Raw genomic sequence first — 19,206 nt, forward strand, 5'->3', positions numbered from 1 at the left:
GACTGCAAAAAGTCGCATATTAGGGCTATTGTGACTTTTTGCATGGACCTGGTTAGCTATGTTAATGAGTTTCACTCCAGATTTACTTTTTTTTTTTAAAACGTTGCAAAAAAAGTTGCACTTTCACTCCAGTATCAGAGTGATGTAGAAAAACTGGAGTAATGTTTTCTAGACAGAAGTGTTAGATTTAAGGATGAGACAAATTTGTCAAATAATGTACATTTGATAAATATTGCATAAAATACAACAACACAAACTCAAGCAAAACTGCCTTCAAATATTCCCCTCATGATAAATGTTCCCCTCTATTCCTGAAGACAGTCAGTGCAGTTCAGTAAAGGAGTGGTCGGCCAGAGAGTATCGTGTTTCTTGGATCGATCATGGTCGTGTGCATGAGCCCTTATAAGCCCAATGAAAAATGTTTAGATGGAAGAAAAAAATTATCTCTTCAAAGGAAAAACCTTCATATATTTTTTTTTTCAATCATATTCATTACATGGAATTTTGGCATAGATCCTGTTAAAATTAACTTTTTGTTTTAAAAATCACAATCATATTAATCATAACTTTTGATAAATAATAGATGTAGTCCAGTGAATTGGGAGTGTAACCTTCATATTTGGAATTTTTTCATTCTTTTTAATTTTTATTTATTTCTGCAAATACAGTATATACAATGAAAATTCAGAAGAAAAATAAATTACTTTAAGTATTAATAATCAGTCATAGCCACAGAACTGCTTACATTTCTCATTCCTGATTGGAATGTCTACATTGGCATTTTTTTTATGCATAACACATGTATACATATACATACATAATATATTGGAACAATGCTAGTTTTTCTAGCAGAAATTTCCAAATCAGTCTTGTTTTTGTGTTGAATAAAATTAAATTCGGCTTTTGTTTATGACTGGGTGGACACTGAGCTTGCATAGGTGTTGAAGCCTAGCTGCAACTCCACCGCTACAACCCAGCCTAAATGTTTTTTCTGGGCTTTTACTATTCATGATCTATCCTCGGGATAGGTCATCAATATCAGATCGGTGAGATTTTAACACTTTGCATTCCTGCTGATCAGCTGTATGAGGAGACGTGCACAGTGCTCACATGCTGTCCCCCTTCTCTCTTACTGTCCACTGCTGCTGTGTATGGTAAAGACCATAGACAGCAGCAGCAGACAGGAAGAGAGAAGAGATAAGGCACATGCGCAATGTGCATACCGTTTCCTCATACAACTGAACAGCGGGGGTGCCGGGTGTCGGACCATCGCCAATCTGATATTGATGACCTTTCACAAGGATAGATCATCAATAGTAAAAGCCCGGACAACCTCTTTAAAATACAAAATGTGATTCAATGGAGCTTATCTGTGTGTGACTTGACTAGTGATGAGCGGCAGGGGAAATATTCGAATTCGTGATATTTTGCGAATATTTGGGCGAATATTCTCCATATATTCGCAAATTCGTTATCTACAGTCATTATATTCTTGATTGTGGAAATCGGCAATTGAAAAATTTGCATTGCGAAAATTCGCATTACGAAAATTCGCAATCAACACTACTCCTAAAGTCAAAGATATTGCAGTCTTCTCATTGGCCCACAGGCTAGAATCAGTGAGAGATAATGTGTACTAATTTAAAAAAAGTCTCGAATATTTGCAATTCCGAATATATATCACTATATTCTAAATATTAGCGAATTCTTGAAGTGCCAATATTCACGATAAAAATTTGCAATTCTAATATTCGTGATCAACACTAGACTTGACTACCCAGCTGCTGTTTCCACATGGATTTTGCACCAATCCTATGTCATGGCACCCCTTATTTGCACTCTATTTCAATCTGCATGAAAAAAATCCACTCCCATATGAGCGTCCATATATTGCCCTTGGAAACAAGAGGATGCAGCACACAGAAAGGTTTTGGCACAGTATACCTTCTAAAAACAGCATGAATTTTAAGCTATATGAAGATACCCTTACACGTATCTCACTGCCTAAAGGTCATTTAATGAAATTATGAGACTCTGAGGACCCTGCAGTCTGCCTTAAGGAACAATTTAATGATATGTATGGCTATTTTATATTCAAATACATTTCAGGAGTACAAAGTTAAGGGCAATTAGGATCAAGATATGGTGATTTTTTTTGAAAAGTGGTTGCTATGTTGTCATAACAACCGAAATGTGTTTCCCCTAGATTATTGTCTGAGCTTTGATTATCTCTATCCGCTTTAATCTTTGTAGACTTGTCATGTGTCATACAATTGCCAAACAATGTTAAAAAAACAGGGAGGAAAACCAGTCCATGTATCATCCCAAATGCAATAACAAGAAATATGATCTTAAAAAATGTTCGGAAAATGTAACTCTCAGCTGCAGAAAGAGCTATCACACCCAAGATGGTGGATACAGCCCCCTGTACTATAGGATAACCCAGAGAATGTAAAGCATCAATCACCCTTTCATTTACTTTGGTTTTGAGATTGGAGACATAAGCATATGTAATGTGAGCAGAAAAGTCTACAGAGAATCCAATGCAGATGACAAGGTTGATCATGGAGATGGAATCTAAGTTAACATCCCAATAAGCCATGAAACCAGTAACACCCACTATGATAGAAGCTATGGTGAATGTCACCCACAAGGAGCACAGAGGGTTTGGAATTAGGAGGAGCGAGATCACAAGCATGGCACCTGCAGCAACAGCAACATTCTGTATGGTGTTCTCTATGATTACAGCATATTGGTCAAAATATATAAATGCTGGATGATATACAAGAAGCGGGATCTCACAGCTCTTTGCTGTGTCCCTGACTTGGTTTAACATGTCTCTCTCATCCACTGCTGAAGTAACATTTACCGTCTGTATGAAGAAACGAGAAGCTCTTATAGCTCCTGACTGAATGTCCACGTCTTGTTTAAAATCTGGAAATCCCCTAAACAATATTGACAAATGATCAATAAAGTTGCTCTTGTCACTAATGTTCAAGTTCATCTGGTTAGCCATCCCTCTGTATGCATTCAACCAGGACTCTGAGAAAGACTCACTAACGTAGGAGTTATTTATAAACGACTCCAGGCACCTGTCAATTTTACTCTGGACATCGGAATCCCAGTATGAAACCTCCTCAGTCACCACAACCATAACTCTAGGACCATATTCTGAAAAATATAAATCATCATTGTCATAGAAGGAACGAACATAAGAACTATCAGTAGCTAAATTCCTTAGATCAATCCCTTCCTGAACCTGAAAACACCCATAAATACTGCTGGCCAGATATCCCGCATAAAGAAATCCAACAAGGACCTTAGTCCAGATGTTTGTTAGGAATGGGCCATAATACTTATGAAAAAAACTAGTCATGGGGTGGATCAATCTCTTTGCCAGTGATTTGGCTGTACCCTCCTCCAACACAACACATGTTATAAGCTAATGAACGATTGTCATCTTTTTCTTCTGTCAACTTCTTACATATGAACCAGTGCCTGTTATTCTCCTCTCTTCTACCATTAAGAGCTAAGAAAGCCCCAAAGCAGGTGACGTTATACAGGAAACAGAACAAGATGGCCGTCCCAGTGTATATACAGAATGACTGCACTGACCGGAAAGAGGTCAGAATTCCAATGTAGAAAGCTAGAACATCTGTGAGTGTTGTGATTGTTATGGAAACAGCAGCTTCAGAGTACGTTTCCGCCATTCTTTCTTCAACTTTATCTTTTACTTTAGTTTGTTGCCAGCTTGAAATCATAATGAACATGTCGTCCACCCCGACACCTGGAAGCACCAATAGTAATAGCAATAATAAATTTCTTTAAATCTAATAAATATTCAATGAAGTTTTCAAAGATAAAATGATTTTTTTTTAAACAAAAAGCAATAATTGATTTTGCAATAATTAAAGAATTCACAGATACTGAGTTCCCTTTTCTGGAAGTATATACATTTATTACTGAATATGCTACCTTAAAGAGGACCTTTTATGTTTTTTTATTTTTTAAACTGAATACCTTATGTAGTAGTCCACTAACTGCTGAGTTATTTTTTCTTATAGACCCCTCTTTTGTTTCTTTGGTGCCCAATATGTAAATGACTACAATCGGTACAGGGAGGAGAAGATCACAGATCTCCTCAGTGGGTGTCTCCTTCTCCCTGGCTGTGACGCTGTCCAATTGCAGCGGACTACTCCACTGCCAGGGAGAATACGAGACGGGAACAGACTATGTAAGCGAGTATAGTTGTAACTGTCACGTTCACACACACACAGGGGGAAGGATAGTGACCACTGCGCTCCACCCTTACCCCTAGCCCTGCCTACTTGCCTCACGAGTCCTGATGACAGGGGACAACTGGACGACAGTCCCTTGCTTAGGATATGTGCAGGGAAGACAGACAAGTAGAGTTGAGCGAAAACCTGGATGTTCGGGTTCGAGAAGTTCGGCCGAACTTCCCGAAAATGTTCGGGTTCGGGATCCGAACTCGACCCGAACTTCGACCCGAACCCCATTGAAGTCAATGGGGACCCGAACTTTTCAGCACTAAAAAGGCTGTAAAATAGCCCAGGAAAGGGCTAGAGGGCTGCAAAAGGCAGCAAAATGTAGTTAAATCCCTTGCAAACAAATGTGGATAGGGAAATGAATAAAAAAAAATATATATATTTACCAATATCAATTGGAGAGGTCCCATAGCAGAGAATCAGGCTTCATGTCATAGCAGAGAATCAGGCTTCATGTCACCCAACACTGGAACAGGCCACTGTCAGAAATTTTTAGGCCCCGGCACCCAGACAGAGGAGAGAGGTCCCATAGCAGAGAATCAGGCTTCATGTCACCCACCACTGGAACAGGCCACTGTCAGATATTTTTAGGCCCCGGCACCCAGACAGAGGAGAGGTTCATTCAACTTTGGGTTGCCCCGCAATATAATGGTAAAATGAAAAAAAAAAGAAAAAAAAAAAGAGGATTGAATGAGGAAGTGCCCTGGAGTACAAGAATATATGGTTAAGGGGAGGTAGTTATAAATGTCTAATCTGCACAAGGGATGGACAGGTCCTGTGGGATCCATGCCTGGTTCATTTTTATGAATGTCTGCTTGTCCACATTGGCTGTAGACAGGCGGCTGCGTTTGTCTGTAATGACGCCCCCTGCCGTGCTGAATACACGTTCAGACAAAACGCCGGCCGCCAGGCAGGCCAGCACCTCCAAGGCATAAAAGGCTAGCTCTGGCCACGTGGACAATTTGGAGACCCAGAAGTTGGGGCCGAACCATCAGTCAGTACGTGGAGGGGTGTGCACAAGTACTGTTCCACCATGTTAGTGAAATGTTGCCTCCTGCTAACACGTTCCGTATCAGGTGGTGGTGCAGTTAGCTGTGGCGTGTTGACAAAACTTTTCCACATCTCTGCCATGCTAACCCTGCCCTCAGAGGAGTTGGCCGTGACACAGCTGCGTTGGAGACCTCTTGATCCTCCTCTGCCTTCGCCTTGGGCTTCCACTTGTTCCCCTGTGACATTTGGGAATGCTCTCAGTAGCGCGTCTACCAAAGTGCGCTTGTACTCGAGCATCTTCCTATCACGCTCCAGTGCAGGAAGTAAGGGGGCACATTATCTTTGTACCGGGGATCCAGCAGGGTGGCCACCCAGCAGTCCGCACACGTTAAAATGTGGGCAACTCTGCTGTCGTTGCGCAGGTACTGCAGCATGTAGTCGCTCATGTGTGCCAGGCTGCCCAGAGGCAAGGACAAGCTGTCCTCTGTGGAAGGCATATCGTCATCGTCCTGCGTTTCACCCCAGCACCAGTGATGGGCCCGAGCTGCGTTGGGTGCCACCCCGCTGTGAACATGCTTCATCCTCATCCTCCTCCACCTCCTCCTCATCCTCGTCGTCCTCCAGTAGTGGGCCCTGTCTGGCCACATTTGTACCTGGCCTCTGCTGTTGCAAAAAACCTCCCTCTGAGTCACTTCTAAGAGACTGGCCTGAAAGTGCTAAAAATGACACCTCTTCCTCCTCCTCCTGGGCCACCTCCTCTTCCATCATCGCCCTAAGTGTTTTCTCAAGGAGACATAGAAGTGGTATTGTAACGCTGATAACGGCGTCATCGCCACTGGCGATGTTGGTGGAGTACTCAAAACAGCGCAACAGGGCACACAGGTCTCGCATGGAGGCCCAGTCATTGGTGGTGAAGTGGTGCTGTTCTGCAGTGTGACTGACCCGTGCGTGCTGCAGCTGAAACTCCACTATGGCCTGCTGCTGCTCGCACAGTCTGTCCAGCATGTGCAAGGTGGAGTTCCACCTGGTGGGCACGTCGCATATGAGGCAGTGAGCGGGAAGGCCGAAGTTACGCTGTAGCGCAGACAGGCGAGCAGCGGCAGGATGTGAATGCCGGAAGCGCGCACAGACGGCCCACACTTTATGCAGCAGCTCTGACATGTCGGGGTAGTTGTGAATGAACTTCTGCACCACCAAATTCAGCACATGCACCAGGCAAGGGATGTGCGTCAAACCGGCTAGTCCGCACACCACCAGGCCTGACTTGAGGCTCACCGGCAGCAACCACTCGTCGGTCTGTTGTTCAATACTCCTGCATGGTGTGGGCCTGTCCCCCAAACATATGAGTTTCAGAATGATGTTTACCCCGGGCTGTGCTGAAGTTGGTGGTGAAGGTGTGTGGCTGACTGGATGAACAGGTGGAAGAAGAAGAGGAGGAAGCCAAGTAGGAGGAGACGGCTACAGGAGGCAAAGAATGATGCCCTGCGATCCTTGGCGGCGGAAGGACGTGCGCCAAACAGCTCTCAGCCTGGGGCACAGCCGCCACTACATTTACCCAGTGTGCAGTTAGGGAGATATAGCGTCCCTGGCCGTGCTTACTGGTTCACGTATCTGTGGTTAGGTGGACCTTGCCACAGATGGCGTTGTGCAGTGCACACTTAATTTTATCGGATACTTAGTTGTGCAGGGAAGGCACGGCTCTTTGGAGAAGTAGTGGCGGCTGGGAACAACATACTGTGGGACAGCAAGCGACATGAGCTGTTTGAAGCTGTCTGTGTCCACCAGCCTGAATGACAGCATTTCATAGGCCAGTAGTTTAGAAATGTTGGCATTCAGGGCCAGGGATCGAGGGTGGCTAGGTGGGAATTTACGCTTTCTCTCAAATGTTTGCGAGATGGAGAGCTGAACACTGCCATGTGACATGGTGGAGATGCTTGGTGACGTAGGTGGTGGTGTTGGTGGTACATCCTCTGTTTGCTGGGCGGCAGGTGCCAACGTTCCTCCCGAGGCGGAGGAAGAGGTCGAGGTGGCAGCAGCAGATGAGGTAGCAGGGGAGCCTGAGTGAGTTCATTGTTTTTAAGGTGTTTACTCCACTGCAGTTCGTGCTTTGCATGCAGATGCCTGGTCATGCAAGTTGTGCTAAGGTTCAGAACGTTAATGCCTCGCTTCAGGCTCTGATGGCACAGCGTGCAAATCACTCGGATCTTGTCGTCAGCACATTGTTTGAAGAACTGCCACGCCAGGGAACTCCTTGAAGCTGCCTTTGGGGTGCTCGGTCCCAGGTAGCGGTGGCCAGTAGCAGGCGAACTCTCTTGGCGACGGGTGTTCTGCTTTTGCCCCCTGCTCCCTCTTTTGCTACGCTGTTGGCTCGGTCTCACCACTGCCTCTTCCTCTGAACTCTGAATGTCAGTGGCCCGACCTTCATTCCATGTGGGGTCTAGGACCTCATCGTCCCCTGCATCATCTTCCACCCAGTCTTCCTCCTTGACCTCCTGTTCAGTCTGCACACTGCAGAAAGACGCAGCAGTTGGCACCTGTGTTTCATCATCATCAGAGACATGCTGAGGTGGTATTCCCATGTCCTCATCATTAGGAAACATAAGTGGTTGTGCGTCAGTGCATTCTATGTCTTCCACCGCTGGGGAAGGGCTAGGTGGATGCCCTTGGGAAACCCTGCCAGCAGAGTCTTCAAACAGCATAAGAGACTGCTACATAACTTGAGGCTCAGACAGTTTCCCTGATATGCATGGGGGTGATGTGACAGACTGATGGGCTTGGTTTTCAGGCACCATCTGCAGAAGACTGGGTGGGAGATAATGTGAACGTGCTGGATCCACTGTCGGCCACCCAATTGACTAATGCCTGTACCTGCTCAGGCCTTACCATCCTTAGAACGGCATTGAGGCCCACCAAATATCGCTGTAAATTCAGGTGGCTACTGGGACCTGAGGTAGTAGGTTCACTAGGACGCGTGGCTGTGGCAGAACGGCCACGTCCTTTCCCAGCACCAGAGGGTCCACTAACACCACCACGACCATGTCCGCGTCCCTTACTAGATGTTTTCCTTATTGTTTCCGTTCACCACAATAAGAAAAAAATTATTTGTCCCAATGTATTGAATTCAAATTCAGGCCTTTTTTTACAGGCACCTAACACTATTTGGCTATCTATTTAGGTACCGTATTACACTAATACAGGCACAGCAGTAACCACAGATTTAGCTGAATATAAATTGTAGGCCTAGTATTTAGGCCCTGGATGACAGGTATCCCTTTTACGGACAGAATTAGACTTGGAAATGCACGGTGGCATGTGAAGTTATTGAGGATGACCCTATCAGCACCTTCAATGTAATATACCCTTTTATGGATAGATTTAAACTTGGCCTGCTACAGCAGAAACCACTGATTTATGGAATTGCTAATTTGGCAATTGAATTTCAAACAAGAACAAAATATATCCTTTGTCAGACAGCAGACAGTATTACAATTGGCTAGCCACAGCTGAAACACCAGATTTAGGGTACTGCTATTTTGGCAATTGTATTTCACCCCTCAATAAAATAGCAAGCACAGCCAAGCCCCTGATGTAGGATATAGCAAAAAAAAAAAACAACACACACTATTGATGGTTAAATGTACTTGGTGGCAGCTTGTGCTGGCGCACCACAAGACACAAAATGGTCGCCGATCACCCCAGAAAAAAGTAACAGAAAAATGGTCTGGAAAGCCTAAAAACAATGAGCAATTAACTAGCAGACGTTGAATGATACACAGCTGTAGATCGATCACTTCATTAAGTGTTTTTGATGAGTGAATCCCTGCCTAATCTCGCCCTAACAGCAGCAGCTGCATCCTCTCCCTACACTGATCAGAGCAGAGTGACGTGCAGCGCTACGTGATTCCAGCTTAAATAGAGGCTGGGTCACATGCTGCACTGGCCAATCACAGCCATGCCAATAGTAGGCATGGCTGTGATGGCCTCTTGGGGCAAGTAGTATGACGCTTGTTGATTGGCTGCTTTGCAGCCTTTCAAAAAGCGCCAAGAAAGTGCCGAACACCGAACCCAAACCTAAACCCAGACTTTTACGTAAATGTTCGGGTTCGCTATACAGCTCGGGTTCGCTCATCCCTACAGACAAGACAAAATACGGAACGTGAACAGACCGGGTAAGAACCAAGAGAGCTACGCAGTACAAAGGGTTAAGCAAAGAATGGTCAGAAGAAGCCGGGGTCAAATACCAGGAAAGTAGAGAAGTATCAGGAGTCAGCAAAGAGTAGTCAGATGGGAGCCAAGGTAACAATACCAGGAGGGATGCGCAGTACAGGAGGAGCAGGCAAAGGATCGTCAGGGAACAGGATCAGGTGAGTATTCAGTAGTCCAACAAATAGCCAGGAACCTAGAATTAACAGGCAACCTGTGGCCAGCAGGCTGCATATATTTATAGTGGGGTCTGAGGGTCATGTGACGTGGCCAGCGTCACATGACCGACAGACAAGTCGAGCACCGAGTGATCAGCTAGGCGCTCAAGGCAGACCTAGGAGCAGGGAGCCTCCCAGCTAGCAAAGCTGCCCTTGGAACAAGGCCAAACACAGATCCTCGCTCCCGAAGCTAAGCAGCAGGTCTGCTGTTGATGGGAGACCAAGTGCGCCTTTGGTGCCCCGTGACAATAGTACTTGATAAACAGCATATGACTAAAACATGCTTAGAAAGCATCTTAACCCATTCCCGACCAGCACCATACTAGCAGGGTCTTGTTCTCGACCGGCGATAATGCTGGTTGCGGACATTTAACACTTTGGATGTCGTGGTTAATCCTAAATGGCATCCCAGCATGTGAAAACCCAGAAGTCAGCTGTGACAGGTCTCCACAGGAAACTAGCAAATTTATTAGTCTATTAGAACAACTATCTAATGATTGCTTATTATAGTTCCATATGGGAACCATAAAAAGTGCAAAAGTAAAGTTTTTAAAAACAAAAAAAAATTTAATACAAACCGGAGTCCAAAAAAGTTGGGATACTAAACAAATTGTGAATAAAAACTGAATGCAATGATGTGGGGATGGCAAATGTCAATATTTTATTTGTAATAGAACGTAGATGACAGATCAAACGTTTAATCCGAGTAAATGTATCATTTTAAAGGAAAAATACGTTGATTCAAATTTTCACGGTGTCAACAAATCCCCAAAAAGTTGGGACAAGTAGCAAAAAGAGGCTGGAATAAGTAAATTTGAGCATAACGAAGAGCTGGAAGACCAATTAACACTAATTAGGTCAATTGGCAACATGATTGGGTATAAAAAGAGCTTCTCAGAGTGGCAGTGTCTCTCAGAAGCCAAGATGGGTAGAGGATCTCCAATTCCCACAATGTTGCGCAGAAAGATAGTGGAGCAATATCAGAAAGGTGTTAACCAGCGAAAAATTGCAAAGACTTTGCATCTATCATCATCAACTGTGCATAACATCATCCGAAGATTCAAAGAATCTGGAACAATCTCTGTGCGTAAGGGTCAAGGCCGTAAAACCATACTGGATGCCCGTGATCTCCGGGCCCTTAAACGACACTGCACCACAAACAGGAATGCTACTGTAAAGGAAATCACAGAATGGGCTCAGGAATACTTCCAGAAACCACTGTCAGTGAACACAATCCACCGTGCCATCCACCGTTGCCAGCTGAAACTCTACAGTGCAAAGAAGAAGCCATTTCTAAGCAAGATCCACAAGCTCAGGCGTTTTCACTGGGCCAGGGATCATTTAAAATGGAGTGTGGCAAAATGGAAGACTGTTCTGTGGTCAGACGAGTCACGATTCGAAGTTCTTTTTGGAAATCTGGGACGCCATGTCATCCGGACCAAAGAGGACAAGGACAACACAAGTTGTTATCAACGCTCAGTTCAGAAGCCTGCATCTCTGATGGTATGGGGTTGCATGAGTGCGTGTGGCATGGGCAGCTTGCATGTCTGGAAAGGCACCATCAATGCAGAAAAATATATTCAGGTTCTAGAACAACATATGCTCCCATCCAGACGTCATCTCTTTCAGGGAAGACCCTGCATTTTTCAACAAGATAATGCCAGACCACATTCTGCATCAATCACAACATCAGGAGAAGGATCCGGGTACTGAAATGGCCAGTCTGCAGTCCAGATCTTTCACCTATAGAGAACATTTGGCACATCATAAAGAGGAAGGTGCAACAAAGAAGGCCCAAGACGATTGAACAGTTAGAGGCCTGTATTAGACAAGAATGGGAGAGCATTCCTATTTCTAAACTTGAGAAACTGGTCTCCTCGGTCCCCAGACGTCTATTGAGTGTTGTAAGAAGAAGGGGAGATGCCACACAGTGGTGAAAATGGCCTTGTCCCAACTTTTTTGGGATTTGTTGACACCATGAAATTATGATTCAATATATTTTTCCCTTAAAATGGTACATTTTCTCAGTTTAAACTTTTGTTCCGTGATTTATGTTCTATTCTAAATAAAATATTAGAAGTTGGGGCCTCCACATCATTGCATTCAGTTTTTATTCACGATTTGTATAGTGTCCCAACTTTTTTGGAATCCGGTTTGTATGAAATGTGCGAAAACGCACATACTATAAAAAATTTAAATATTTTGCCCATACGGCAAATGGCGAAATGAAAACAAAACTTCAAAACGGTAGATTTGCCATTTTTGATTGCTTCATTTCCCACAAAAAAATTAAATAAATAGTGATCAAAAAGTTGTACACACGCCAGAATGGTATCCATGAAAAGTATAAGTCAGCCCCTAAACTGATTTGTTTTCAAGGTTTTTTATTATTCTATCAGAATCAAAACGCAAGAAAAACTACACACATATAAGGTATAGCCAGATTTGTACTGACCTGGAGAATGTAAATAAAAACCTGCAAAACTATGTCGGAATTGCTTTTTTTCCCCCAATTCCACCCCCAATTTATCCTGCTTCCCACTACATTATATGCAAAATGAAATAGTGGCAACGAAAAGTACAATATGTTTCGTAAAAAACAAGCCCTCTTACGGCAATGTGAATGGAAAAATTAAAAAGTTAAGGCTCTGGGAGTACAGGGAGCACAAAACGAAAACGCAAAAATGAAAAAACCTCTGGGGTAAAAAGGGTTAAGGGAAAATTTCTTTTAACCATATTCATTTGGGATTTTACTATTGTTAATGTATGTGGTATTGCCATGGCTAGATTAGAAGTCCACTTTAGACAGGTCTATAGACATAAAGTTGGCAGATCTGATCTGTTTTTGCTGGCTTAAAAATACTTTTCATCCTCAAATCCCCCTGTGGAAACAAGGGATATGCTGCCATCAATAATGTTATCAACAATCATAATTACTAGTAAATACTTTTTGATTGGCTAGCCTTCCTTTAAATGTTTATGTTTTCTGCTCTTTTGTTGTTGGGTATAGTGTGAACAAACACACTTTAATGAATAGTTAAACGGCCCTAATAAGAGCCATTGTTTATGATTTTGTCTTCATTTAAGCTTTAGTTTTTCTCCAGTTTTCAATTTTTCAATTTTCTATTTTTTCTTCTTTCCTCCACCAGTTGGGTTATTTGTGACCTCCTTCCTTTGTGTTTGGTGATGCAGGAGACATACTGTAATTTGAACTTTTTCCATAAAGCTTTCTAATAACTTCATGGTATTATCATACATTTGATAAATTAAGAAAAATTATGATAAAAAAAAAAAAAAATCAAAGTTTAGGCTATAATATGGTGTGGTATATTTAATTGATATAGTATATTAATATTTTATAATTATACTGTAGTAGACAGTACTAAAATACGTATAAACTGTAGCTCTTGAATGAACCCAATTCATGTTCTTTGTAGTACAGTTGTACACTATTACTATGGTAAAGTAGGACAGTACAACTTTTCATTAATACAAATGGTGATATACTGTATATCTATCTATCTATCTATCTATCTATCTATATATAGCCAAATAAGTAATAGTATATCTATCTATCTACATATACACTATATATTGCGATATTTTACAAAAGGGGCAAGCAGATTAGGAGTGGGGAAGATGTGGACGGATGTGTGGAGAAAGGTTGCTGAGGAGGATCGGGCATAGTGCAGTGTACTGTACAAGCAGGGATACCCAGAGGAGCCATGCTATAAAGACACAGAAAGCAGGGACAAATACTACCATATGATACTGCAGTTTCATGCATGCGCCATCTGCTGTTTACCCAATTTGCACCCTGAATTTTCTCACTACTCTTTTTATGCACTTCGTTAGTTAATGAAACAGGATATCGCTCTGCACTCACTCGATTCTACTGTGATCGCTAGCGCTGCTACATCTGTAATAAGAGAAGTTATCTGCTGTCAGATATTTAAATAGTGGAATGTCAATTAAGTACCTCCAACAAAAATCGAGATGTATGTTCAAAGTTGGAAATTAGTCACGATTTAACGCTCAGCGCTCATAAATAAAGACCAGGTTTCAAAAAATAGTCTGGTCACTTTGTCTTTATCAGCAATGGTGTGTGGCCAATACATTTTAAACAAAAACATTAAATTGGAGTGGACTAAACACCATTCTTAAAGGGGTTGTCCGGGTTCAGAGCTGAACCCGGACATACCCTTATTTTCACCCCGGCAGCCCTCCTGAGCCTGGCATCGGAGCATCTCATGCTCCGATGCGCTCCCGTGCCCTGCGCTAGATCGCGCAGGGCACAGGCTCTTGTGTTTACAATAACACACTGCCAGGCGGTAACTTCCGCCCAGCAGTGTGTTCGGTGACGTCACCGGCTCTGAGGGGCGGGCTTTAGCTCTGCCCTAGCCGTTTTACTGGCTAGGGCAGAGCCAAATCCCGCCCATCAGTGCAGGTGACGTCACCGGGGTTCCTGTCAGCCCCATAGAGAGCCCCGGTACGTCACCGGAACTCAGAAAAATGCCTTTGCCCTGCGCGATTTAGCGCAAGGCAAAGGAGAGCATCGGAGCATGAACTGCTCCGATGCTCATGTCAGGGGGGCTGCCGGGGTGAAAATGGAGGGATGTCCAGGTTCAGCTCTGAACCTGGACAACCCCTTTAATACGTCAGCCACAAGTATATTAGATATCTAAAAACTTACCAAGAATGAGAAATGGAGCATTTGCAACAGTAATGACAAAGGGCACTCCACATAGCAACAGTAGGCCAAAACTAGACAGAACTGCCAATCCAGATGAAATGACTCCAAACCCAGCCACCCAAGTTTTGTTCCTCACAGAATCAAACCTGCAAGTAAATATAATCAGAAATGTAAATATTTAAATGGTGAAAACAAACAACTAAGCTGTGTGCTATTAAGGCTGCCCATACATGGTCAGATGTTGATCAGGTTTTCAGAAGATGCAGTTTTGAAGCTAAAACCAGGTGTGGATCACAAAGGGAGAGAAAACCTAAAGGTCAGATTCTACTTCTCATCTAAAAAAACTGATTATCTATGGGCAGCCTTAAGTATTAAAGGAGTTTATAATGCATTAAAGTGTTTTTCCAAGTGTCCTTTATTAATGACCTAACCTCTGGATAGGTCATTATTATCTGACCGTTGGGGTCTGACACCCGGCACCTCGCTGGTCAATTCTTTGAGAAGGCATCGGTGTTCACAGTAGCACCGTGACCTCACCAAGCACAGTTCCGTACATTGTATAGCGGCTGTGCTTGGTATCACAGCACAGCCCTTTTCACCTCAGTGGGGCTGAGCGACGCCTAGGCCATGTGAACGATGAACATGACATCACACGGCCTAGGAAAAGCTGGAGAAGGCCGCAGTGCTACTGTGAGTGCTGCTGCCTCAAACACCTGGTTGGTGGGATTCCCAGGTGTTGGATCCCCACCAATTAGATACTGATTACGTATCTGCTTGGAAAACACCTTTAAATACATAATTGTATCCATGTGATTAGAGATGAACAAATCAAGTCTATAGAATACAACTTCGACCTGAGTTTTTAAAAACATTTGTTAATCCATAGAATTGTTATAATTTTTGCTTGGAACAGATTTATAAGTGATTTCAAAACATTTTATTATTTTTCTGTTCACATGGCCGTATGAGGGCGCAGATTCTGTCACATGCCATGTTGCGGCAGAATATGTGAATTCTTCCGTGTTCAACTCAAGGTCTAAAAAAGGGGGTGTGATGTGGGCGGGAAAGGGGATGGGCCAACATGCCTATCTTATTCCTAATTTTCTATGTTTCTTTTAGGAAGCTTTTTAAGAAGTTGTCCTACATGTAGAATCAGCGGCGGATATGCTAAAGTTATGTAGAGGCTGGCGCCACTACATAACTCTGGTGATCCACCCCCTGTGCAAGGGCTTATTAAGACCGCCATCTAAAATGCCAGTCTTAATAAATGTACCCCTTTGTTGTTTTTTTACAACGTGGCATCTAAGGGGTTAAATGTCTATGAACTACGTTATTGACAATCACAGCCATTAGGCTTAGGCCTCTGCTGTTTGAGGAACAGCAGTAACCCGACTGCTATGGCGCATGCTGTCCTCGGGGGCAGGCACCATATTTAAAGTGATGATGTCCATTGGTCGTCAAGGGGTTAATGCAGTTTCTGAAGACCAGATTGGGAATGGATAAAAAAAAGAAGCAGTATCTATCCTTAACCCCTTCATAACATCCACCAACCGTGTACTGCAGATGTTTGGTCTTTAAAGATGGTGCCTGCTCTGGAGCGGAGCAAGTGCTATGGCTAGTGGGTGCCTGCTGTTTTAGTGACTGGCTGCAGGGGTTATATAAACAATAAACTGTATGTGACTTTTTTATTTTATTTCATCTAGCCCCCTGCTCTGTAGCACTGTTTGTAAATCTACTGTCAGTAGTGACCTCCCTTTCCAACAGTTTGCATAGACACATAGCTATGGTTCACCTGAATAAATAGCTGTTTTTCTTTTGTTGATCTGAGGCTCTGTTCATGTCACGGATGGTGTTGCAGAAAGCTGGAACTTATAAACATCCGACTGGCTTGATCCCAAACTAAGGAGCATATGGGTGAGCCCTATAAAACCCCTAGAGCTCTCCCTGACTGCTATGCCCATGCAAAGGTCTTAATGGTAGACGATTGCATGCCCTCGTACCTTATACTATGTGACACCTGAAAACCCTACAATAGTGAGGGGACACGACCACCGTCTCCCTGCACTTAATACGGACGGAGTCAGGGTCACCTACAATCAAGCCAGCAAGAAAACATAAATAAAGGAAACAGACTTATCTGAGGAATCAGAAGAAGCAGCCTCCAGCAGTGAACACAATCCAGGAAGAAGTATAAACAGCAAAGTGAGGCAGTATGGGAGGGAATATAAAGGGAGACAATCAGTGCAAATAGGTGACAGCTGGGAGAAGGAAAGGAGATTAGAAAGTGAAACCAAAACAAAGAACATCATACAACAGGTAGAGAAGAACGTCTGCCAGATCTTCTCACAGAGCTGGCGGTGATAGTTCAGGAGTTATAATACTTTTTCTTAATATCTGAAACCTCAGATCAACAAAAGAAAAATCAAGTGAAATACACCTATGGTATGTGTCTATACAAACAGTACGATAGGGAGGTAATTGGTGACAGATTCGCTTTACAGTATATTAGAGCAAAACAATGTTGGGCCTATTGATATATACTGTAGATTTACATTAATCTTGCCTAATATTGTAACAGAATATGCATTTTCACCTTGATTTATTATTTCAAAGATGCTGATTCCACCTTTCATTTTCTAAAGGAGATCTAAAAAATGAAAGGTGGAATCTGATTGGTTGCTAGGGGCAACTAAGTTAGTTTTAATTTACACCAGTTTTGATAAATCTTCCCCTTAATCTTTTATTTGGAAGATCTATTGGCTTTCCTACAATTAATTATGTTACTCGTGAAATAACAATTCTGGAACATATTTTCTTAGCGCTCTGCATTGTAACATTATTGTATTGATCCTGGAAATGTAGGAATAAATAGACAACTGGGTGTCAATAGGGTGTTTCTGTAAGAGGGCTGGAAATCTTCATTGTACTTTTTTTTTTTTACAAAGAATGCCATATCTTTTACAGTAACTGTTGCTATATTTTACTGTTGGCCCTGCTGCTGTGGCAATACCACCTTGATAAACAGTTCCATAATTAGCGCACCCATGGCTATAGGCTGCCGCTCTGCAATTCTCAGCACCACCTCCCATTGAGATGTATGGGAGACAGAAAGGGCGCAGCTGCAGGTAGGTGTGGCAGGTTTTGGTGCTGGCAACCCACCCCAACACTTCGCTTGAAAAGTAATTTGGCCACTTAAGGTGTCCTCACATGTGGCCGAGTTCTGCAACATTAAGACTTCCCCATGAAAACTGTCTATCCCTGAGTTCTGCTCTTTTGTGGAATTTACATGTTGTTGTGTTGCTGATTTCCTGTATAAGAATCTTTCAGATTTTGTTGCAGATGTTTCTGCAGTGTTTGCCACTGCAGAATCAATGTCCAATTGAATTGGAGAAATTCTCATATGCCTTATGTGACTGTTGCTAGAATATGCCAATATGGCTATAATTAGAGATAAGCGAATCGAAGTTGACGAAGTGGGATTTCATCCGAATTTCTGGAAAAATTCAATTTGTCCCGAAGTCGAATTTCCTCACGCTTTGTGATAACGAATCACATTTTTTCTAAAATGGCTGCTGCATATGTTACAAAGTGAAAGTAAAAAACCTGGGAACGAGGGAGCACCCCTAATGCCATGCAGACAACCAATCAGCAGATATCCAGCCCCTGTAATGTCACAACCCTATAAAAAGCCTCCTCATGTCCGGTCTCGTGTACCGAACGAGGAAAACAACTCCACCACCAGCTTTTGCCAAAACAGAATTTTACTAAAACGTGGTAATGAACACAACCACAAATGCTTGGAACATAAAATTAATTTACATATACTCAGCCTGAAGGCTGAGACCCTTGTGCTGCACAGCACGGCGCCCTCCGATGGATGCAGGAGGATAATGTGGTAGTTTACCTACTGGCGGGCACAACTAAACTGCCACACCTTAGCTGTTATTACCCTAAAAAAACACGAACAATTGTTTGGGTGCGTGGTACAGGCTAGCCTGCAGTGCACCATAACAGCTTACAATCTTATAGTGCTGTACATTATCCCCCCTCCTATAACTGGTCCGTTAGCACGTGCCTGAGTATTTTCTCCTGAGCAAAACGCCATCCTGGCTTGAGTTTGTAGGAGGTTTATCAGCTCTCCAATGTGAAATGTAATTTTAAGTTATGGAGTCATTGTAATGTAACAGTAGCAACACTTGTGGCCTGACACAAACAGAGACCCTAACTAACTAACTACAGGCCTGGTCTCAGTCTCTAGACGTCAACACTGTAATGAGGTGCGTGCACAATATTACCCACCCGGGTCTGCTCTGCATCCTCTGGTGACTCTGAACAGAACAAATGCCTCTCCAACAAGCATGTGGTCCCTCAGGGTATGTAGCTTTGCTCCTTAGCTCTCATCAGCGTTCCTGGAAGCAAGCCTCCTTCCTCTGGACTGGATCAGGATCTTGGACATGATCAGCTTCACTTAGCTGCAGCTCTGGTCACTGGGAGATGCTCTCACACCTAGATGCCGTCAGATTCTCTGCTCACACACACAGTTCCTCAGTCTCTGTTTCTTCTTAGATGGCTGCCTCCTTCTTTCTTCTCCTGGCTCTAAAAACCCCCACCTCTCATGAATATGGAAATATGAGCAGTCTTTTAGCTGTGTTTAGGAAACAGCGGCATCTTGTAGCCAAACAGCAGAATGTCAGTCTAGATCATTTAAATTAATCTACACAGTGTTCAGACAAGAAGAGCTGTTTCTCTATCTCACATCTCCGCCATTTTACTGTGAACTTTGTGCAGGGAGAAAGGTTACGGGCACTAGGGACAG

At 43.2% G+C, this 19,206-nt stretch overlaps 1 protein-coding gene across 1 annotated transcript in view; it reads right to left on the reverse strand.

The window, feature by feature from the left end:
- Positions 1–3,030: 3,030 nt before the first annotated feature.
- LOC122939509 (patched domain-containing protein 3-like) overlaps positions 3,031–19,206 on the reverse strand; it is a 60,368-nt gene continuing 44,192 nt past the window's right edge. Inside the window, exons 4-6 of the mRNA XM_044295577.1 lie at positions 14,391–14,536; positions 3,616–3,787; positions 3,031–3,171 (exon numbers count right to left, since the gene is read on the reverse strand). Coding sequence (XP_044151512.1) covers positions 3,159–3,171; positions 3,616–3,787; positions 14,391–14,536 — 331 coding nt within the window. The 3' untranslated portion in view covers positions 3,031–3,158. The remainder of the gene's footprint in view (positions 3,172–3,615; positions 3,788–14,390; positions 14,537–19,206) is intronic.

The sequence above is a fragment of the Bufo gargarizans genome, chromosome 5, assembly GCF_014858855.1.
Source record: "Bufo gargarizans isolate SCDJY-AF-19 chromosome 5, ASM1485885v1, whole genome shotgun sequence".
NCBI classification, from domain to species: Eukaryota; Metazoa; Chordata; class Amphibia; order Anura; family Bufonidae; genus Bufo; species Bufo gargarizans.